Genomic DNA, 23312 nt, shown 5'->3' with positions numbered 1-23312 from the left:
TTTCTTTGATAGGGTTAATGAGAGAATTACTTATAAATTGCTTTAAGATTCCCAGAAATGAGACTGTCAGTGTGTTTATTGCTGTTATTGCTACTGATGAGATCTCGATCGTAGCAAGACAATACAAGATTAGTGTTTATTGCAGCGCGACTGAGTATCTATTTACATTAAAACAAAGAAGAGGCTGCAGTGCCCAAGCCTAAAAAACATCCTTTGTAGGAGCTTGGAGTTAGCTTTAAAATCAGATTATGTGATAAAATTGGCTAATACCGCTAAACACTAGCCAGTGTCACTTGTGTATATGTTTCTTTGAAAACCTTATCAGCTCTCGAACACCCACGGTTCTGTGGCAGTATGTCCTAGGGAGAGGCAGATAGAGTCTTTTCTTAGAGGAATGGATTTGGGGTATGTTTTGCCCACTCTTAGAAGGAAAAACAATGTCCAAAACCCAGTGTTTTCTCTATATCGTTAAGACCCGGACAAATTCCCTCTGTGCTTGGTTATCACAGCAGCTGAATGCATCTCCAAGGGTTTCCTGATCTGCTGTGCAGCAAGTGGCCTTTGGTATGCTTGGGCGATACTTTGGGTCGCTGGTGATAACCGCTTTGGTTCCGCATTACAATTTCTGAGCTGATGTACATTAAATGCAATTAAATCTCTGTTTCCGCTTCAGGAAAAACAGAGGCCGTCATCAAAAACTTCAGCCCGCACTACAGACGCCAGTACGCGGTGGCTTTCTGCAAGCACGTGCAGGATGAGCTGGAGCAGCACCGGGATTCTCAGTCCCGGTTCCTCAAAACCAAGGTAGGAGGGCACGTAAGCACTTCCCCATCCTGAAGCTGCCATACAGCTCTGCTCTCCTGCATGAAATAATTAATGCATTAACTATTTAAATCACACATTTAGTAGTCATAATGTATGAAAAACATGAGCTGGAAGCGTATCAGCTACCGACTGGGCTCGGTTTTCTTGTTTTTCCTAGTGTTTAATGCCCTCAAGTAAAGTTAATAGGCGGTACAGATACTCAAAGCTTCTAAAAATCAAGCCCAAAGTATTTTTAAAGTTATGTGTTTCTATATATACAAGCACAGTACAGAAGTGTTCTTTCCGCTTGTTATATTGGATAGTTGAATACATAATAAATGTGTATCTAGGACAGTTTATGTGTGTACTTTCTTCTATATAACCCAAGTATACACAATAGCTTTGCAAGTACAGATGTTGGATTTGGTTCAGTTAGGTTTTAGGTGGAAAAGTTGCATTTGGGTGCAGGTTTACCATTTATTTTTGAAAATTCATCTTTGTTTTGGTCGTGTTTGGTTGTCTCATCGTAGCATAAGAAGAGCCATGACACAAGGTTCTGGTACAGAGCATGCGTTTCATCAAGATAGAGTTGGATGCTTGGACAAAACTAGTTGCTTCCTGCTGATTGCAAGGTTTTGCAAGAGTCTTGGGTCAGAGATCATACATTCAGGGGAGAAATGTATGTAGGAAACTTATTTAACCCTTTCAGCCATGGCTACAGGGTTCCATAAAGAAGATGGCAATAATCCCCCCTGTGAAGTGAGCCGGGAAGCTGGTTTTTATTAGAGGAGGAGAGACAAAAAGAGAGACAAAAGTCTCTTTATTAGAGGAAAATGCAGAGAGCCAGCCTTCAATATTAAGAAGAAACAAATCTAAATTTTTTGGCCGTATCGGAAATCACGGGTTTCCAATGCTCTTGAAAAGAATAGGGTAAGCAGTGAGGTGGGATGTAAAAGGTGGGATAATAGAAGAGCTGTATCTTTCAGAAAGATGCATATCAGTTACAAGATCACAGATGCAAAAGTGTTACAAAGAAATGGGAAATAATTTACTATTTTATAGTAAAACTCTTTGCTGCATCAATGAAATGTTTGTGGAAAATGTAGTGGAAAATGGGAGATAATGAACTACAAGTCATCTTGCATTCAGCATGCCAACCGAAAGGTAAATAAGAATGTCTCTGTCTCAGAAATGTGGAAGTATTTTTGAAAGGCAGAGCTCCTCTGCTGCCTCCTCACCTCAGGCTACAAGAATTTGATTGCGTATGTAGTATCTGCCCGAATCAGAGAGATGTTTGTGACCCCAAATTGCATTTGAAGACTCAAAAGCCCTCGTAGCAGTCTTATGGAAATGTAGAAATAAAAGCTTCAAAATCATCAAAAATCCAGAGTCATTTCAAATCTAGAAAATTGTCTTTATAGCCCCCGGCGGAAGCTGGGACCGTCTTATACGAGGCAGAGCTGCTGCATTTTGCTGAGGATCTGAAGAAGTGGAAGGACAGATACGTCGTTATCAAAAATGACTACTCTGTGGATTGCTTTGAGACTAAAGAGGTAAATGCTTCTTCCTCTTATGTTCTTCTATGCTCCCAAAGAAACTTATATCAAGTGAATTGGCCACTGCTGCCACCTTTCTTTTGGCAATACTAGATGAAATGTTGTCCTCGGCGAGGCGGCTCCAGCCTTGCGGAGATGGCTGGAAGCTCCACGGGAATGGCTGAGGGTACAACCAAGTGCCTTGCGTTGGCCATACGCGTTTGCAAGAATTAGCAAATCATTTTAACAGTGCTTTGATCCTTCCTTTGCATATCACAGAATGCTTCTTATCTGTATGTCATTGTAATACGTCCCTGTGCTTCTGCAGTTGGGTTTTAAATAACAATTTTTGGATGGCTTCAAGTTGGCTACAGTGAACCTTTTCGTTTGGCAGCTGCTGTAGTCAAACTAGTCCTGGCTGACAAATCAAACAAATAGGGCTTAGAAGAAAATCCCATCCTTTTCCCCTCCCGTCTGTCCCTGCCTCTTCATCATGGCTTGTAAGCACTGAGAGGATATTTTAAAATGTTTTTTACATTTAACTGTGTTTTAGATTTGACGTTTCCACAGAATATATCCAAAATTCAGTCTGACAAAAACCATTCTCCTTTGGGGAGTATCCCCATGCATTAGCTTTGTAAATGAGTTTTGTGCTTTATGTTTTCCCTCTCCTTAAATCGCTGTTTGACTCCCTCTCTCTTGATTTTCCAGGCCTACCAGAAAGGAGCCAGCCCTAAATATCATGTTCTCCCTGCAGGAGGCAAAGTACTGACTTCAGAAGAAGATTACAATTTGCTGTCTGATAAACATTTTCCAGATCCTGTTGGTAAGCCCTGCTCGAAGCTGAACTGCCAAACCCCAGGTTCTTCCTTACGCAGACCTCTTCTGGGCAGGCGTTCAGGCTCGACTTCAAAATGGGGCGACAGAAGATGCACGCAGCCCTTTTTCTAAGTCAAAGCACAGCTCCAGAGTGGACGTACACAGAAGATGCTGTACGCTAACGTTCAGAGAAGTGCTGGCTCCCTTTTTTTTCCAGCATCCCGGCACAAAGCCGCTGGAAGCTGTGCAGAAGCGGGGCAGGAACCACACCACCATTGTTCCCGGGCTTTGTTAATATTCCTGGTTTATTTGTTTCCATTTTTAGATGCCAGCTGCCTGTGTTGACTCACAGTTGATAAGAAGTCCCACAGAGAGGGCAGGAAGGTTGCTGCCGCTGAATTTGTTGTTTCTGGGACGGGAACCGCTGTGGCCTTGCCTGCCCCCACCCCACTCCATGAAAATGGAGAAAATTCGGGTTTTAAGGAAGGGGCTCTCATGTTGCAGAGTGAGATTTGGAAAATGGGATGCCGCATAAGGAAAGGCATAAGGGCAACATGTAGACAAGGATTTTTTTTTTGAAGTCCTGTCTCATACCACTTCAAGTTATGACTGTTGGGAGGTGTCCCCCTTACACCCCTTTCCCAAGGCGTAGGGTGGTCAGAGGTTGGCATGGGGCAGCGGTGCCCAGAGGTGTCCTCCGTGTGTCACCACAGCTCCGCAGGAGTTGGGGTTGAGTGATGTGGAGCAGCCCAAGGCCGCTTGCAGGCTTCCCATGGCTCTCCCTTCACAAAGAGTGGCTCAGTTGGTCTTTTATGGCCCTTCTCCCCTTCTGGGCGATGCTGAAGACCCTCCGAGATTAACCTCTTGCGGCTGGGCTCTCGATGCATGGCACCGAGACAAGATTGGGTTTGGTCATCCCTAAACGGTGTTGTACAGCATCCCCTGTGCACAGTGACTCAGGGCAGGTGGAAGCTGGAGGTATTTAATGCTTTCTTTGCTTCACCTTCAAGGGCTTGAAGTGACAGTTCATCAGGCCATCTTGCAGTTGTGTTTGGAAACCCTGGAGGCAGGGAAACCGCTGCTGTTCCTACACGGTTTAATGCAGTTCATTTCTATATGGAAGACCGTATGCTCCTATATGGTGTCTATGTGGAAGAGAGCAGAGCTGCCCACTAACTTACTTATTTGCCATGAAAACCTTTTGCCTAGCAGCTACAATCCAATGAAATAGTTTCTTTGAAATTTTACCAAAAATGTGTAGTTTGTGGCCATCTTGAATACAAACCAAGAGGACATCGAGTTGCTATGGTCTAATGTAGAGAGGTGGTTGATGCCCGCTGAGTTTGCCCATCCCAGCTGTGTCCCCCTGCTCTCCGTGCCCGATGGCTTGCATTAAGAAGGAGGCAATTTTTTCATGTCTCATGCTTCCCTGCTAGCAAAGGTCTGTTCTCTCTGCGTTAGCAGAGGAAAAGAGCCAAACCCCCCAAGAAATCTGCAGATTTCAAATGGAGATGTGTGTTTTGTGTAGGGTCGAGTGAGAAGGAGGTTGCTCAAGCCTTCGTTCAGCTGCCGAGGGAGTTCCCGGTTTACCTGTGGCAGCCCTTCGCCCGACACAGCTACTACTGCTTCCCGGAGCCAGAAGCTCAGAGGCGGTTCAGCGCCGTGCTGGGGGACTGCGTGAGACACTCAAACCACGGTGAGTGCAGAAAGGACCTCTTCCTGTACGTCATTCACCCCGATTTAAAGATTTAAATAGCTATTATAGTAAAAAAGATGTAGAAAAATGCAAGTCACTTATGAAGGATGCTTGCCTTTCAGTGCCTTGAGGAATGCATTAACATACCCCTTCTTGCTTTGCTGGGAGCGAAGCTAGGTGGGATTTGGGCTGTAGTGTAGTAAGCTCGGGTAGAAAACATGGGAATGGCTTTGAAAGTGGTGTTCCCCTCTCTGTCAGCTCATCTAAATCCAGTATCATGATACAAAATCATACGAGATGTTTACTAAATATGGCATGGCAAACCCTCGCCCGTGTTTGCAAGCTTGACAAATGCATCGTAGATGATGTAGACCAGGTTTGTACAATGTGGAGGGGACACAGTCTCCCAGTACATTTCTGCAATGTCATACGTCTATCATCAATGGTCAAACATTTGATGTTTTCTGTGGATGTTTAGATGGCAGCTCAAGCCCCAAGCCATGGTTAAGCCTTATAGGTGAGACTTGAATGGTGTATAAGACACGGTATTGATTGTTTGCACAAGGGTAAATTTTTAAGTCTCACTTTCTGAGCATTTTAGACTAGAAAACTTTAAAAAAACCAAACTTGTGACTTGCTAGGATTATAAAACCAACCTTACTCCCACGAAGAGCATTTATGAGTTGCATCCTTCAGAAAAAGAAATGCTTTCCTGTTTTTCAGATGACTTTTCTCTTTTTCCATCGAGCTGACCTGGTTCCCCCACTGGTGTCCAGGCTCTTCCATGCCTTTAGTGTCACTTTTGAGTCCCATCTGCTCCTGCTGTCCTTGGTGGGAGATGGGAACACTCAGGAACTTCTCCAGCAATCTCAGCTACTTAGGCCTGAAGCTCACGTTTGTAGATAAATGAATTGAGAGTGCAGTGTGTGAACAGTCACTTTTACTTACAGAAGCAGCTCCCAATGGTTTTTTTTTCACTGTCACTTTTGTCTCCTCGCCATCAGCTTTACCCCGTTACCCTCAGATCCTTCTCAACTGCTGCCCCTTTTCCCTTGTCTCTTAGGGAGCTGCCTAGAAATGCAATAATGTGTGTTTTCATCACGGGAATGGAGTCCTAAAGGAGACCAGGAATGCCTTTGGCAGTGGAGACAAGGGAAAAGAGACGGCAGTTGAGAAGGATCTGGGGAGGACAGTGTGAGACAGCTGCCTGAGGGTCACACCAGGTGGTTGGTGGCACCTTCACAGGACATGCAGGATTCTTGGTCCCGATGCTAGCCAGGTGGTGTACGCTCCCCTGACACTCGGTGGTCCCCCTTTCCAGTTTGTTTCCCAGCTCACGCTGAAGGTGGTGAGATGCAGCGTGCCCTTCTAGCTCTGACAGCTTCGTACAAACCGGAGGAAGCAGCTCCGATGCAAATCTGTGTAAGTGTGGAGAGGCTGAGGGCTAAAACACCCTGGTAAGCAAATACCCTGTCACGGGGACTATAAAGACTGTTTCATGGCTAGATTAACATAGATTGGAGGCATCAATCTAGAAGGAACACGCCTTCATTTGGCATTTCCAAATAGCTTAAGTCTCAATAAATACTCCCTATATAGCTGCCAGAGGAGCCTGAATTCCCATAGCGTGCCCGAGAGCAAAGCCTGCCTCTGATTTTCGGTTCCGATTAGCCTGGTTTTAGCTGCGGCGGTCATACAGTATGAAAGTGCTTGGACTTTGGAAAGCCACCCCTTTGCTCCTCACCGAGGTTTGGTAAGGAGATGGGGATACAATCAAGTTTTCCTGGCACTGTCAGTCCTCCATGACTTGAAGCCTGTTCATTAGGTTTGGGGTTTTTCATTTCTCTCTTCTGGAGCAAGTGTAACAGGCTTGACAAAGCTTTTGGCAGCCTTTTTTTTTTCTTAAAGTTCAGCACATCACTCTAGGGGCCAATTCTGAATTGGCAGAAACTGGGACTAGATGACCTAATAGGTCTTTTCCATCTCCAGTGCCTGCGAGTCTGTGTTTTATTATATTTCATATGGCTCAGCTATTGCTCACTTATGCATCTGTTCCAGGATTTATCCCTCTCAGCTTTTTCTGTGGTCAAGTTTTTATCTGACAGAAGATGCTTAGTGACACCAGAGTGCCTTCACCAAGGCCTATCCTTTCTGTCACGTTACTTCTGCTCAACAGACTGATTGATGGATAAAGTCTGGATTAAGACCTACTGTTACACTGGTAAAAATGAACAGGTTTTTATAGCGAGGGAAATGGGAGCGCGTATTTTCTGGATTCCTTGGAGTTATACCATCTCCTAGAAACCTAGGTGCTGCAAGCGGCAAAATAATCACTGGCGAGCCCCCCAGTAACCTTAACTCTGCCCTTGGAGTGAACTTCTTCAGGGTTTTTTTTCAAGGACTTCATATTGATTTATATTTGTTCTCACATGACTGAAAGATGTTAATTTGTTAATACTTTTTAAAGCCTCATTTGCAAACAATTCTGCCTACAAAAAAGCAGGTATCTGAACAATCCGACAAAGTTAAAGGCACGTGCAGCCATACTACAGGTATTAAGGCTCATGATATAAAAATCTGCTGTGTGTAATTTTATTAAAAAAATTTGAAAAGAGAGAAGAAATGTGAAAAATCCTTCGAGTTCGATTGTGGAATATGATCTAGTGGGATAAGGAGCACCGGCCAAGGCAGCACTCACCCCACCTCTTCGAAAAAGTGCCGAGTTAACTTTTGCCAGGGCAGATTTGGCAAGAGCAGGAGAAAGACAGATGTAATGTCTGATCAGAAGTTGCCTTTCTGTCTTTTCTATAATCTACCACTTCTGGAAAGGAATATATCGCACTGGGCTTTAGCCAAAAACTTGGAGGAGTTTGCGGTTAAAGTCTGTTTTCTCCCAGGAAGCAGAATTAAATCCTGTCTCTTGTTGAACAGAAAACTGGAGTGAATCAGCGTGTGGTCTTGCGATGGGAGCCGCCCTGGCATTCAGCTATTTCCTCTCTTTAGAGTCCCTCTGTTATAAATAACCAGTCCAGCCTGTGTTTCTAGGTTTGCTGGTCAGAACTCATGGTCAGGAGAATAATTACAGAAGCGTTTGGATTTAGTGATCACTGCTTGCAAATATGATTCAGATGTACAGAATCTGAATCTTGTGGGTTCTCCTCCCCGCCCCAGATTTTCCTATTGTGTTTGTCCTTCCTTTACACTAATTGATAAGGGTTTGCCGTTCGAGAGGACAATGATTTCCTTCATTATCAATAGAATATGTAGGTTTTTTTGCACCTTTCTTGAGTAGAGTTCGGATAAAGCATATTTAAAACCTTTAGAATGAGCCTAAGCCAATCAGGACCTGACTGGTCATGGCTTTAAAAATATTCTAGCACAACCGGATGCATACGCTGAGATTCTGTGAATTACCCTGACTCTGAAAGTTGATTGACTGATTAATCTGCATACAGAAATCATCCCAGTTCAGTGATTCATCTGGGCAGCTCCCGCTTCGCATCTTGCAAGTTGGCTTTCGTGATGCCTTAGGATTTGGGGAGGAGATCAAATGCTTTTTGTGTTTTAAGCTGTGAGGTCATGTGATTAAGGCCTAATTAATGAAAACACAAGTGCCCAGGGAGCAGCAGAGGAACCCCGATAAACTGATGGGTGCAGAGGGGACCCCGACCCGGCTGCCCTGGTGCTCAGAGGAGGGGGCTCAGCTCGCGGTCCCACCATGAAACCCACCCAGGGGAGTCACCAGCGCCCGACCACCTTGCAGGCTGCAGGGCTGTCGTTGCCTAAGTGGGTGTGGGACTCATTATAGGATGGAGGGGAAGAGCATTTGGGGATTGTGTAAAGCGTATTATGGGATGTTTTCCAGGAGGCTCTGGGAATATGCAAGATTTATTATGGGATGTTTAGGGGAAGGACGAAAGACAGGAAAAGGGAAGGATCAAAGTGGATTGGAGAGGAACAAGCGTGGGATAACAGAGGGAAAAAGGGGGTAAACGGGGTTAGTGGGGTGTAAACAGGAGGCTGGTCGGTACCCTTGTCCAGTCAAGCCCCACGCTTGATCACCACGGTCCGTCCTGTCTTCTTACTAAACTCCACTTCTAACTGTTTTCCAGAGTGAGCGTGCTCTCCGGTGTGTGTGTTAGAATCATTAAGAATCATAGAATCATTAAGGTTGGAAAAGACCTCTAAGATCATCAAGTCCAACCATCAACTCAACACCACCATGCCCACTAAACCATGTCCCGTGTTGGGGTCCAAAGTGCCAGCAAGTAGAGAAGGAGCCACGGGATCACGGGGACCCCACAGGTTTGAGGTGCCAGCACCTGGAGAGATGTGTGAGAGGTCCCAGTGCCAGCAGTGGGAGAAGGGACCAGAGAGCACAGGGGCCCATAGGTGCGGGGCCATCATCTGGCGAGACCAGAGTGCTTTCCTAGTGAGCTTCCACCAGCCACGCATGTACGTAGGCTTCACTCACTAGCAAACTTCAAGCTGGACTATCTGGCAAGTAGGAGAGGAGGTGTGGGAGCCAGCGACCAGAGAGACCATAGGGCTGGGACCGGTACTGGAGGGACCATAGGTCTGAGCCAGCTACCGAAGAGACATGGGGGTCTGAGAGTTACTGCTGGGGGGAACTAAGTCTGGACCTGCGTCAGTGGGGGCAGGTGGGGAAGGATGTAATGAGAGCTGCAGCGATTGGGCTACCAGATTTGGCCACTCTAACATAAGCCATACTTGCATTTGATTCCCTTTTCTGGCTGAGTTTGAGTCAAATATATTTTAAAATTGCTTTTCACCATGTGTGACCCTTCTGTGAAAATTAATGACTGTGTAACTTTGCTCCCAGGAAAAAAAAGATGATTGTAGATTTGTATACTCAGTACAGAGGTGCTACTACCTAATCTTGGCCATTGTCTCAAAACTGCTTTACAAAAGCTCCATCAAAAAGCTTCCTTCCCTCCAAACTGTTCATTCTTTACCAACAGCTTTGTAATTAAGGACTTCAGTGGGCTGCATTAAAGAACATTGTGTGCAGCTCTGAAGCGCCATGATTCATTTCTCATTGAATTTATTACCTAGGCATAGGGTATAAAACATTATAACGGGCATATTTGCTGATTTCAAAGCTTTTTGGCTGTGGTCAATGAATATGATAAATGAAAGGGTGAGTTAAATTAGTTAAATGACATAAATGTGCATATAGAAAGATAACGTTGAGGGGAGGGTTCTAAATGTAGAACAGGTCAGCCAAAAAATGTTCTTTGCAGAAGAACAGCAAGCCAACAGATACAGAGGAGTCAGTAATAAAATATGGTGGTGTAGAGTAATATGACGTAGTGATGGCTCTTCGTAAAGATAATTCCACGTACAGAGAAGAACGTGCAGTTCTCTGGGTACAGGGCTACACAATTAAATTTTCAACGTTCACTTTGCTAGTCTGTTCCTTATGCCATAGGACATTTGCTGTATTTTCCCAGGGCAATTATGTAGCCTTCACTGCTTTAGTAAAACTGAAAAATAAATGTTTCAAATGACAAATGTGTCAAGACGAAAGATAGCTCTTGTAAAAGATGCAGTTGCAAGGGTTACTGGAGAACTCTCGCCTTTCTGGGACATAAAGTACTAAGTGCGGCCTTATTTGCTTTAGTAAATAATTAGTGTTGTTGACCACATTTGAATTTTTTACATCTAAAGATCATACATTACATGATTATATAAAATGTATCACTATATTTGTTTCAGTTTTGGTGATTCATAATTAATTCAGGAGAATAACAGCACGTGACAAAAAATATATATCCTAATACCACTTTCATATCAACCTCCCGACAGAAGGGGCAGCAAGAAGGAGAATTTTTTGCCCATAATATTATTTTTTAACTTTCCCTCCCTAAGTTTTGCCTTAATTGAGTTTTTCTTAGGTTGATAGGGAGGAGCTGCTGACCATTCACTGTTACTTCCAGAGAGCCTGTTCTTCTCAAGCATCTGTGGAGGTCAGACCTTCATCAGTGTAGGATTTTATGTAATACTTAGCTTTAAAAACTTCCCAGGTTTTTATAGAAGCTGTGCTTGAGTTGAAGTGGAGTGTGGGAGGAAATGGCTTCATTTTTTCCTCCAATTTCCTAAATCGCTACTCCCAGTTTAGATGTGGGCTGTGGCATGTGATTCATTAGTTTGCCTTTATCTCCATGATCCCTCCACTTTCATCCACAGCTTGGATTTACTCTGGTTCCCTCTCCATCCCCATTTTCTTAGTGAAATGGTGAGAACTGCACACCTCAAATTTTGGGGGAAATTCGCTGCTGAAATGGCCACCTAACCCCCAATGGGGAAGTGCTGTCAGTCCCAGAATCGCAATAATGAGGGAAATGCTCAAAATATTCACAGTGCTTTAATATTTAGCGTTCTCCAGTTTTTAATCCTTTACATTTGTATGCCCTTGAAAATCAGACTGAAGTTTTTTCCAAACACTTATTTATTTTTTTTTTATTTTAGGAGTTTTTTCTCGTTTCCCATATGAGGTTACCAGCTATCATGTTTCACTTGGTATTTGTTGTTAAAAGTGAAGAAGCCCGACCACTTGGTGCCGGGATAGAGGGAAGTCTGCATGACGAGAAGGAAAATACAACTAGCTAATTCTGGGAGACGTGGAGTTTCACTTCATGATTTTATTTTCTTTCATCTGGTTTGATTTCACATCCTTATCTTGATAATCACCCTCACGACACAGGAAGCTGGGGGACTTTCAAAACCATATCCTGTCATCTCCAATTTCACCATAAATTACAGAAAAAAAGTTTAGAGAAATAAATACATTAAAGAAGTACAATAAAGAAATGCATTAGGTGAGAGAGAAATACAAAATGTGCTTTTAAGCTCATGCAGGGCATTCTGTCACAGCTTGGCTACGTCAGGACAACTAGGACGGCTTCAGATTTTTTTTCTCCATCTCTGGCTCTTAGGGTTGCCATTAGCTCTGTCCACATTTCCTTTTTCAACTCCAAGTTTAGCTGGCAGGTGTTTTTTTCATAATTACTTCTAGCTTTCCTGTGTTACATTATATCGTACATGTAGGGCTTACCAACTCTTGGACTATAATTCAAAATAATTAGTGAAGCATTGATAAAGGTTGAGAAGATGACATTAAATACTTAAGCTGAAGGATATGTATCTCCATATATAGAGCAAAGCAACTGTCACGAGTCCAAATAGGACTTTGGAAAGATTTTTTTAGTCTTCATGTTGCAAACAGGTTGGCATTTCTTCTCCGGAGAGGACAGCCGAAGAAAAGGATTTTCGTGTTGCCTTTTTCAGATGATGTGTGGAAGGACCAATTAAAGTAGAACTGAGGAGGAAATGGCTTTTCTTTAAGGTTAAAGAAAAATGTCCTTCTGCACTGGGATGAAAGCAAGACCTTTCTGATATTTTGGGGGTGGGAAAAGGTACGAATGAAGACGGAGTACTCAGCCCATCGCCTGCCTGACTCAAGCCTGGGACTTGTGTCTTGGCTTCTCTCACTGCAGCTGCTGCACTTTGGTTAATTAAATCACTTTATGATTAGTAAGATCAGATCTCCTGTGATCCACATGAGTGGCTGAGACCATGGCTGGTCTTTTGCCAGACAGATATCTGAGGTCCAATTGGACTTTTCAAAACTGGTGTGTAAACTTCCATAGAAATATTAATGCTGTCATAACGTTCAAAACCATTTTGCTATAAATGTCTTCGATGAGGCTTGTGGGGTGCTACAAAACCCATGAAATGTTTTAGGACATCAATTTTTTGGTATAATTTAGAATATTTTGTTTAAAATAAGACAATTTTTCCTCTTTCTGGGATGCTTTTGTTCTGCAGCATCATTTCCTTCATTCAATGTGGCTTTTGCTTTTCTAGTAAGCATACTTGCCTGTACTGTAGGTAGGATTTTGAGTCTGGAGGAGGTATATTCATTCTGAAACACCAAGATGATTAATGTACTAAAACCCTAATTGTGATTATGTTCTTCCTACCTCTCACCTCCACGCCTTGGGCTGATTCTCCTCTTCTTATATATTACCAAGAAGAGCCACTGCCTTGTGTCCACCACCCGAGCATATTTTAGGAGCCGTGAAGATACTCATTTGTGTGGGTGTAAGGTTGTATTTGGGCTCCAGCTTCAAAGTTCAGCAGCAGAAAAATTCTCACCTGCACCAGGAATATGGTAGCTGGTTTGGAACGCGCTTGGAAATTGTCAGAGATAAATGATACTGTGATTCTTCGTGTGTGTTTATACGGCGCACTCATGTTTTAGACTATGAAACGTGAAGCTGCTGGTCACAGCAGAGGGAGGTACCTTGTAATCTGTCTCGTGCTGCTTTGAACAGCTTTAATACAGGCATTGCGTGCTACAAAGCAAATAGTTAAACCTGGTGAATGTTGGTTTGGTGGTCTCGGAGGGAACTTGCGCTGCAAAACTTGATTTGCTATAAATACAGTGTATTATTGCAGGGTTGTATCCTGTTTGGAAATGACCTCATCTAGCTTCTGTTAGTGGTTAGCAGCTTTATACCCCATGATCTATGAATAATATGATAGTACTTTGCTCTCAGGAAAACATCAGAGCTGTGGGGTTGACGCTTCTCGGACCCAGGACATTACACTTCACTTCGTTCTCGAGTTGGATAATAATACGACAGGACTCCATTTTGTAAACGTAAACGATGTGTCCTTTTATTCAGAGGATCATTTCTAGAGGTGCGGTAGCTGTGTTACAAGCCCTGGGCAAGCTGTCTTTTCCCGAGGTCCAGTTCTCGAGCTCTCCTCATCTCCCCAGGTTCAAGCAGATGGATTCACTTTCATTTTTTTACCTGTGGTCTGCTTTGGGTTGGGACAGTTTGTTTATTTTTTGGAGACAGAAATTTTCAGAACCTTATTTTGGAGTTGATGACCATGGCCTTTCTTATCAATTTTCTGTAATATCTTACAAGCAACAGCTCTTAAAATGTGCTGGGAACTCAGGTGGTCGCTTTTTGCCTTCTGACAGTGTGAAGAACGGATGGTCTTGCTCTCTCTGAGCCTTTCTCTGTGTCCTGTCCGTTGTCCTCCGTGTGATGATATTGCTCACACCTCACAGTAGAAAGTGGCTCATCATTAAACAGAAACTGCGTGAGCAACAGACAATAATCACCGCAGTCCCTACCCACAGCAAATAAATCCCAGGCAGGTATTACCAGAAATGCTAGAAAAAATGCTATTGCAGGAAACCTGTGCTACAAAGATCACTCTTAGAAAGGGAAATCGTTTTTAGTCATGCTCATTTATTTTTACTTGATAGCCATCCCCCAGCTGTGGTGTTGGGAGGTTGGCAGAATGATTCCTTAACTGCGGGAATGTCTCTTATTCCCTGGTGTTCTCCAGCTGCCTTCACCCAAACCCTTTGGCGGCTGGCAGCGTGCAATAGCTTTCTTTGAAGTACCAGTACAAGAGACGGAACTGTCCTGTGTACTTAGATGGTTAAGACACCAGAGGTTTTTAAAATGGCAGCCTTTTCTTTCAGCAGTCCCCCTCTGATTTGGGGTTGTGTATTTTCTTTTTTACCAGCTTTTGTTTTAAAAGAACCAAAGAGCAGTATAATGGAAAGCAGAGGAAAAACAACAATCTAAATATATTTGAAAGAAACAGATGTCAAGGTGAGAGGGGGATGACTTGGAAGGATAAGAAAATTGGGAAAAATGTAATTTGTATTTCTTGGCATAAAATCTATTCCATTGAGGGTAGCAGTGTCCAGGGGAAATAGTAAGGGGTGGAAGCACCATCTTTTGAGATTGCTAAAAACCAAAGACAAGACACTTAAAATTCCAAATATTTTTCAGCTTTATCCACCTCCTACTATCTATTTGTAGCATCACAAGAAGGAAGGCCCTTCACCAATATCTGTACAGAGATTTTTCTTGTCCCAGGAAAATGCTATGTAAGGTGATCAACAAGAAAGAGCTACAAAATAGATGTTTTGTCACTGCCTTCACCTGAGTCAGCTTTCCACCAAATAAATGAGGAAGCAAAGAAATATTATTTTGAGATCACATAAAATTAAATGCAGTTGCTACTAATTTATCATATTCCAAAAATTATAGTAAGTGACAAACATTCTCCCCATCAGTGAAAGGCCACCAAACTCAACTCCTCAGTCATCTTCAGTTTCCTTCCAGTGACTGTCCTCCTGCCTTCCCCACTCTTCAACCAAAGTCGGCCTGTGGTTTTTGAAGATTTGAGGAGGTATTTATGGTTCCTGCTGTCTTGTAGGAGGGAACTAAAAAGTGTATCAGGTTGTTTGCAACTTGTGTTGGGAAGAGACCTTTGACCAAAGCTGCAGTTATTGAGGATGGTAGGCAAGAGCCAGGCAAGGCTATTTTCCTACCTATGGGCCTTTATGTCTTATAAATACAGCTATCGTTGGATGCCAGATTGCTTTAATATCAATTACAGTTACCTGCAGGAAGAATTCAGCGACTGTATGGAAAATAATGTTCACTGAATGCAGAATCTCTCACCAAACTGTAGGCAGCCCTCCAGCTCGGGAACGTATGGGTAAATGTGAGTGCTGCAGGAAACAGATGAAGGCAGGGTGGATTACTTCCGAGTTTTGGTAGTCAGATGATGGGCGTTATGTCAGAATCAGCATTTCTTTAATTAAAACCCGTGCACTGTGAGCTCAGACTTCTGGATTCTGTTTTAACACTTGTTCATCTACGTCTTTGGGCCTCAGCCTTTTGTGAAATGTCAGCCAAAAAGCTTAGATTACCCTCAGTGGTTTATCTCACTTCGGTAAAGCACTTTGTCCACAGTCAATATACCCCTTCACTATTATTAAAAATAAAAGTAATAAATTTATTGTAAGAAAAGCCCATATGGGAGAAGGACATTTACTAGATTGCAATAGGGGCACTCAGTTTGTTTTGAAGAAGTACATATTCAGTTTTTACACATCATAAAACATCCTGACTGCAGTTTCTTGGCCCTCTGAACAGTTTTAACGCGGTAATGCTGCTGCTGCGTCCAAAAATCAGCGAGTCCCAGTTTGCAGAATTAGCCAAGACGCGAAGGGAACTGTGAACCACTGGTGCCTCAGTAGAGCAAACCACCCCATCAGTTCTGGGAGATGGAAAATTCTCACTGTCTGGTTATTGCATCTGACTGACATCCCACCAGGAGCTGGAGAAACATTTCCCTGCTCTTCCCAAACACAGACTTTTCCGTGCGGTTGCACGAGCGGTAGAGAAATGAGCTGTGCTGCTACTTTTATGAAGACTCGACTTGTCGCCATTGCATTTGTTAAGGGGGTAAATGATACGCCTTCTGTCTTCAAACACCTATTGCCATTCCTGTTGTTTGATGACCATTTTAAGCCTCTTTCATGCTGCAATAATGAGTTTGAATAGCTTCATTAATGATAATTATTGTTTAGAGGGGCACACAGTTTAAACTGAGTATTGAAATACTCACTTTTTAACAGCTAGCGCGGCAGGTTAGGATACGTCATGTTAAAAAGGCATCTTCCTTTGATCGTAATTAAGAAAAATCATCATCTAAGCAATTAAACATCAGCTGGTTCTGAGCTTTCTGCTACAAAGCAAAGCAAGAGACCCATTGCAGCAGTCTGCAGTACATACAGATACAAAATTTGAACTGGAATGTTCGAATACAGATTTCGTATTATCTGGATTTGCTGAAAATCCGCAATTTTAGCTAGAGGCAGTGAGGTCTGCGGCACTCATCCTCTCTGGTAACGAGGCCTATTTATAGAAGTTTTTGCACAGATGTCTTCAGTGTTTTGACTGATCTAAGACCAGTCGATCTATGGCTACAGATGAGACCAAATTCACCAGGGCAATTAATTTCCGCTGCTGTCTTTAGACACACAGAAGTGTTAGCGAATAATTGTTCAGATAGCCTTTCCCGAGGGGGTTTTAAACAATGTGCCAGTGACATGTTCGTCTTCAAACAAAGGTGCAGCTGTCCTGCCGTGGGTGGGAGAGCACGTAGGAACTTGGGACTGAAGATTTCCTCGTTACTCACCCGTACGACCAAACATTCATCTGCCAAGTGACAGAGAAGGAGCCGCAGCTCATAGCCCGGAGCACCTCGTTAGGAGACTGCAAGTCCCACAGCAGCCAAAACATCGGATACAGCTGTAATTAGGAACGAGACCCTCTGAGTTAACACTTCTGCACCAGGTGCAAGTGCACTCCGTGGGTGTCGAGTAGCCTAGTCTTCTGTGTATCATTTCGATGAGTTAAGGTTTGAGGTTTTTTTTCCTTAAAGAGGGAGTTAAACTGTTTATATGCTGCAAGGAAGTTCATTCCTACAGGCAGCTTTCTGCAGTACTAAACAAACTCAGCCGTGCCTTTGAGAGATGTGCAAATTTGTGGAGATTTATAAAGTCATGGTGTTTCCAGATGTCGTTCCATCTTTTAAAAAGGAGCTTTATAGCAGTTATTCTGATATGTTTATAAAAGGAATCTATGGTTAGCAATATCTTACCTGTTATTAAAATTAGGCTCCACACTTGGATATATAGAGTCTCTAGGTGGGTTTTCTTATTTTAAAGTTAAACAGAACAAACAGAATTCTGTTTTGCTCTGCACAAATAAGCTGATGTTATATTCATTAGCAGCTGGAGAAGCTGCTTGGGTAATTTTCCAAGTGCAGACCAGCCTAGATTAAGAACGTAGCATCAGTCTGGGTACCTGTAAAGCCTCACCGGCCTTTTGCTGGAGGACATTCAGTAAAGTTGATGGCTTTGTATGGGAGTGGGATACGGATGACCTACAACCACCACTGTACCAAGCTCCCCTACCATGCTCCGCTTCCTGCAAACAGCGGGTACAGATGCGTGACTCATGATAGGTGCCAGCCAGATTTGTTGAAGGGGAAGCCCCTGCGAGGGCGTTCAGGAGAGTGAAGCACACGTCGTCCTTTCTGCTGATGAACAATCGTTCCTGATACCACTGGGGTTTACCACCTGCCCTGTTTGCAGCTGCAGCGTCTGCTTCCATCTCCCACGCACCATCCTCTCTCTTGCACGCAAGTGGGGCTACCCCAACAGCTTATTCATTGTTTTCCTTGCTTTGCTATGGCATAATGGAGCTCGCTGCCAAGCCAGCCGCAGTCCTCTAGCCTTTTCATAAACTGCTAGATCTGATTTACAGAAGCCTTGGCTCTTCCCTGCTGAAATCTTGGAGGATGTGCACCGCAGCTCCTTTCAGCTTGGGTACAATCCCCTTTTCTTGAGCCGTATCCCATGAATGTGCCTCTGTCTTGTGTGCCTCGCCAACAGCTTCTGCACAGCCCGACGCTGGATGGATCTAGTTGTTCAGTGCCTTATCGCTGATGCAATCTTTTCCTCCTATGGAAAATGAGAATGAAATTGCCTAAATTAAGCAATTGTAGTAGCCTTGAAGGATAAAGCTTCCTTTCTACTTTGAGCTGTTTTTGTAGTAAGACTGCCGTAATTGTGTTTTTCTCCTGTGTTTAGTGACACAGGAAAGAATGCGTGATTGGGATTTTGTGGTGCTTACAGCTTGATATTTTTCCCATGAACTATTCAAATGAATCACTCTTGGATTTTTTAGCACCTTCTTCCCGCTTCTCTATAGGGTTGGGGACAATCAGAACAGAGAGAAAATACTCCCTTGAGCGTGGAGTTTAAAACTTGATGATCTTAGGGGGCAGACTCTTGTCAGCACTGGCATATCATCATCTCAGCAGGTCCAAGATCCAGCCCTTTGGATGGTTTGCTGTCCCTTTTGGTTAGGAGGGAGCACAGCTGTGAAGAAGGAAAACATGTGAGTCACGATCGGAGGGCTGCGGGAGCTGCAGTTCTCCCTTCCTCCAGCCAAGCCCAGCCCTCTTCTCGTCAAAATATTGAGAGTTTAATTTTGGGAGGACAAAAGCTTTCCGATGCAATGCTCCACCAGTTTCTCGGGCGGATACTCCATTCTTTCATTAAAGCTGCCATCAGAGGATGTTCTCTTGGCAGTGAACAGCCTGACTTACAACTCTTTTACTGATATTTTAGCAGCCTGGTTTGTGACTTGCTATTAAAAATGCTATAAATCATGGCGGTAGCAGTGAAGGTATGGTTGGGATTTTACCTGGCTGTTTTGCTCATGTTTGATCATCATGTGAGCTTGAAGAAATTGTGTAATCTCTCTGGACTTCCAAATATCTCCAAAACAGGGACAGTATCTATAGAGTAGCACTGAGAGGGTGTTTACTGCACCTCAGTATGGATAACATACCTTCCTGAAGTAATTATTACGCCCACAGGAAACTCTGAAAGGCTCAAATTCTGACATTTGGGCTCTTAGCAGATCTGAAACCTCATTGCCCGCCACGTAGATAAAATCTATACAGTGCTGCTTTCAAGCAGTAGCCAGGGTGAAGGATTGATGACATTAATGATGACATTGTAGGTTTCTGTAGCTTTAGTTTTTGTGTAAAGCGCATGGAGGAGACATTTCAGGCATTACTGTAGTGTTTGTTAATCCTTCGTGTTTCCCATAATATGTATAATCCCTGAATTGCCCTTGGCATGTAGGCAAGCCTCCTACAAAGCTTCTCTCTTTAGAAGTTTCATGAACGAGTGAAAAGAAGCGTCTTGCTTGGCAGGCAAGGCTTGAGAACTTACTCTCCGACTCTTCACATAACAATTGTTTATACATACCAGTATCTTTTAAAGCAGCATACTTACCTTTGAGAGAATTGACATTCTTCTTCCCTCCTTTCTTCCTAATGTGTGCGCAACAGGACTTCAGCTGATCAAGGCTGCACGTAGATAACCTTGAAGAGGCGACAATAAACCATCGTGGCTTTGTTTTTCCCTTAAGAGAGTAATCCTCACAATAATCCTGAAGCTCTGTTTCGTAGCAAAGACACAGCACTTGAATTCCTGAAGTATTTCAGTGATGGTTTTTCTTACTCACGTTTGTCAAGCGGCCTGATTGCTCTAGGGAGCTTTTCCACATTTTGAGGCAGAGGGACTGTTTCTCCCCAAATCACGACAAACTAGTTCTGCTGTGTAACTGCTGTTGCAGTCTTAATTAGCTGTGGTTTTGTGTGCTCTCATGTTAAGGGGAGCGTTGGCTGCAACTCTCTTGAAAGCCTTTAGCAGTTTGGAAAGAACAAATTGCCTGAGATGTAATTTCTGTTGCCCGACTGGTTATCCGAAGTTTGTAAGAGCAAACTAGCTCAGCCACTTCTCAGGCTTTTCCGTGCTGTGGTCTCATTCGTACAACAGGGTGTCCCCAGGCTACCACGTTGTTCTTGGGAAGAGCTACCATCTAGCAGCAGTGGCCGTGGACGATAACCAGATACTCCGGAGCTTTGGTTAAACATTCCTGAAATATTTAGGGAAAGCAGCATGATTTTGTCAGAAGTTTTTGTGCTTAATTGGTATGAGCTCGGTGCTTACTTTGTCCAGGTCTGTTTTATTGTATGCCCATAAAAAATCATCTCGATCATCAATTCCTTAATAAAACAAAGGAAATAAAAGATTATTGGGGACCCCCTGTTAACTCAGGGTTTAGCAATTTATCGAGGGCGTACAACATGCCACAATCAGCTGACTATCATTATCTTAAACTCTTAATTCTTATCTTAAATTAAAGAACCAGAAGCTCCCAACTCTTGGCCCTGGTACGTGCTGTCAGCGTCTTCCCATGTACCGTCTTACATTGCTCATAGGTATAAAGGCAAGGGATGAGCTTTCATATGTTAATGACTGCCTTGTCAAAGTCTACCACAGACAAGGCTTGCTGCCGTAAAACTCTTACCTTATCATGTGCTCCATATTAACCTTTGCTGATGTTGGTTTAACTTATCAACTTAGATGGGATGGCTTGTGATAGTTCATGTGTGCAATCTGATAGTTCAACATTATGCTTCTAAATCTCGATGAAAGCCCAGGATCTTCAGACATTCAGGTTTAGTAAATGATTTGAAAATATTACTGCTAGATGCACATGGAACAGGAAAATGGATCAAAAAAGGGTGGTTATTTTTTAAAGGTTATTTATGGGTAAACCCTTTGTGCTACTTTTTGTTTTCTTTAGATTTTCTCAAGCAGACCACGTATGAAGTCGAGGCGTTCTTAGAAGCCATCCAGTTCTTCAGGCAGGAGAAAGGCCACTATGGGACGTGGGAAATGATAACTGGCAATGAAAAAGAGGTAAAAGAATATCTTCCTGATTTTTTTTTGGCTTTGGATGTGGCAGCTCTGATGATAGTGAAGGTTGTAAAGCCTCTTGGGAAAAAATGGCATTTTTAAAAAGAAAATCTAGTAGGTAGAAATACCCAAGATTTCAAGGTACTTCTTACTGGTATGTAAGTGATAATTCTTTTTTAATAAACCCCATTTTGAGTTTTTTGCCAGAAAGTGAAAGAAAGTGTGCTGTGAACTAAAGTAGTTGTGTTGTGCTGGAATGTAGGGATGGCCACATTTCCACAAAAAGCTCATACATCTAACTTAATTTTATGCCACGGGGTCAATTGGTGAATAAATGCTGTGTCTAAAACAAGGCACTTACTAACGCCTCGCTACCACATCTGCTGCTGTTTATAGTTTTGGTAAATCAGTGAAACCAAAAGCAATACACACCAAACTGACAACCCACGGTTTGTATGCAGCAGATACTCATTGCGTTGGGCTGTGCTCTGTTTTTCTGTCTTTCATGACAGCTATTTTGCAGGTAAGAGAGATTTTTTTCTTCTGTTGCTCTTACCTTTGTTACTGAACACAACAGTTTCCTGTTGCTTGTCCTCTAATGCCTCCAGATGCCATCGTGGGAGATCAGGCTTTACAAAGAACAGAACAGCAGCTAAACATAAATTTTGAAGAATCTCTTCATTTTGCTTTTCCCCATTCTTTGGGAATGAAGCTTTTAGTCCTGAGCAGATAAACTAGTAGACCTACTTATTGTGCCAGACTTCTGAAACAGAGTCTTGCATAGTAACAGTCACACTTAAATGCCAAAAATTTGTGTACTTCAGTTCTTCAGAAATGAGATGCTAAGCTCAGGGCCTGGATCCATATTTGGGCACCTGAGCGAGCAGCTTTGGAGCACTGATGGTAGCTCATGCCTCTGGCATCACTCCAGATGTCTTTTAGTGCAATTGAGACATTATTTGGGCCCCGATTTATAAATTTTTTCCAAAGCACTGAGCACTCAGCAGCAAATATTTACTTAGTACCAGCTGCTGGGTGTTTTCCTTGATGAAATCTGGCTTCCCTTTGGGAAAATGAAAAAAAACCTGATGGAGAGTTCACGATCCAGGGTTTTGTTTTAAGAAACCAGATTATTCTTTTAGGAGAAGTCTACCTTTGAAATGCTGAAAAATGTGGAAACTGGAGAAGAATCTATAAACAGTGTCTTTCCCAGTGCCATCATGTCAGGGATTGAAGTTTCCTGCTAACATCTGATAATAAATTCCTTAGTATAAGGAGTTCCATCCTTCCATTGGAGGGAGTGAGGGTTTTTCTCTTCTCCCCTCCTCCCTCAAGTTATGGAGCTATTATAGTGCTATGTTTTATGTTCTATTTTTCCTATTGCTTGCCAACTACTTACTCATAACCCATATACCTCGAGAGAACTGTAATCAGAAGGCATCCAGACTAGTTACGCTATTATCTTCTTAGTAATAATTCATTCTGTAAGTATAGTGTGTTCTCATGCCTGCTTTGACCAAATATAATAATTATTTTAGGCAAATATCCAAGCTAAGTGAATGGTTTGGAACAAGCAAGCTACAATTTGTTGCTGTAAAAATCTCTGCAGAATGCCAATAAATATATTCCCTGACATTCATTTATAATGACAGAGTCTCCGCAGCATTAGCTCACGCAGGTACTGCAACGTGGATGTAATACTAGCAAGTACCCAGTCACTCAGCTGAAGACCTACGAAATTTTTTTTGTGTCGTAAAAGTTCCTTTTCCTGCTTTTGTTTTTGTTCTGTTTCATTTTTAAGGTTTCGTGACTAACAAAGGATAAATTCAATTGTCGATGGTATTTCTGTAAGTTAAGGGCTGAAATACAGGGTTAAAACCAGGCAATTTTTGACAACGCTTGTTATAAGCAACAGTACAGCCACGTAGTGAGAGCAGTACAACACTAGCATAACTCCATTGATGAGTACAACATGAATGTAGAATAATACATTGGTAAATCAAGTATAGCTGAATAAGGGATTAAAAAAACCCAAACCCCTACAGTGCACCTTTCAGTACAGAAATATAAAGGCAATCCAGCATTCCTAAAAATGCTTCTGGAGAGCTCAGATTCTTCAGAATACGTTTGATCCGTTGTCACATTTATTATACAGTCTGTGGTGCTCCAGTTTGGATTATTTGTGAGGTATTTTTAAGTGACTCATTAGTTTAGGACCTGACTTAGTCCATTGGTTTTGACAGGTATTTGAGTCAGC

General features: G+C 42.8%; 1 protein-coding gene across 1 annotated transcript in view; it reads left to right on the top strand.

Annotated features, from left to right (window-relative positions):
• The window catches only part of NIBAN1 (niban apoptosis regulator 1), a 69949-nt gene that overhangs the window by 30211 nt on the left and 16426 nt on the right, over positions 1–23312 (top strand). The window contains exons 2-6 of the mRNA XM_075156961.1: positions 674–804; positions 2226–2357; positions 3051–3165; positions 4687–4854; positions 20943–21058. Coding sequence (XP_075013062.1) covers positions 674–804; positions 2226–2357; positions 3051–3165; positions 4687–4854; positions 20943–21058 — 662 coding nt within the window. The remainder of the gene's footprint in view (positions 1–673; positions 805–2225; positions 2358–3050; positions 3166–4686; positions 4855–20942; positions 21059–23312) is intronic.

The sequence above is a fragment of the Calonectris borealis genome, chromosome 8 (assembly GCF_964195595.1).
Source record: "Calonectris borealis chromosome 8, bCalBor7.hap1.2, whole genome shotgun sequence".
Lineage (NCBI taxonomy): Eukaryota > Metazoa > Chordata > Aves > Procellariiformes > Procellariidae > Calonectris > Calonectris borealis.
The sequence above is the reverse complement of the archived record's forward strand: the minus strand, read 5'-3'. Positions and strand labels throughout refer to the sequence as shown.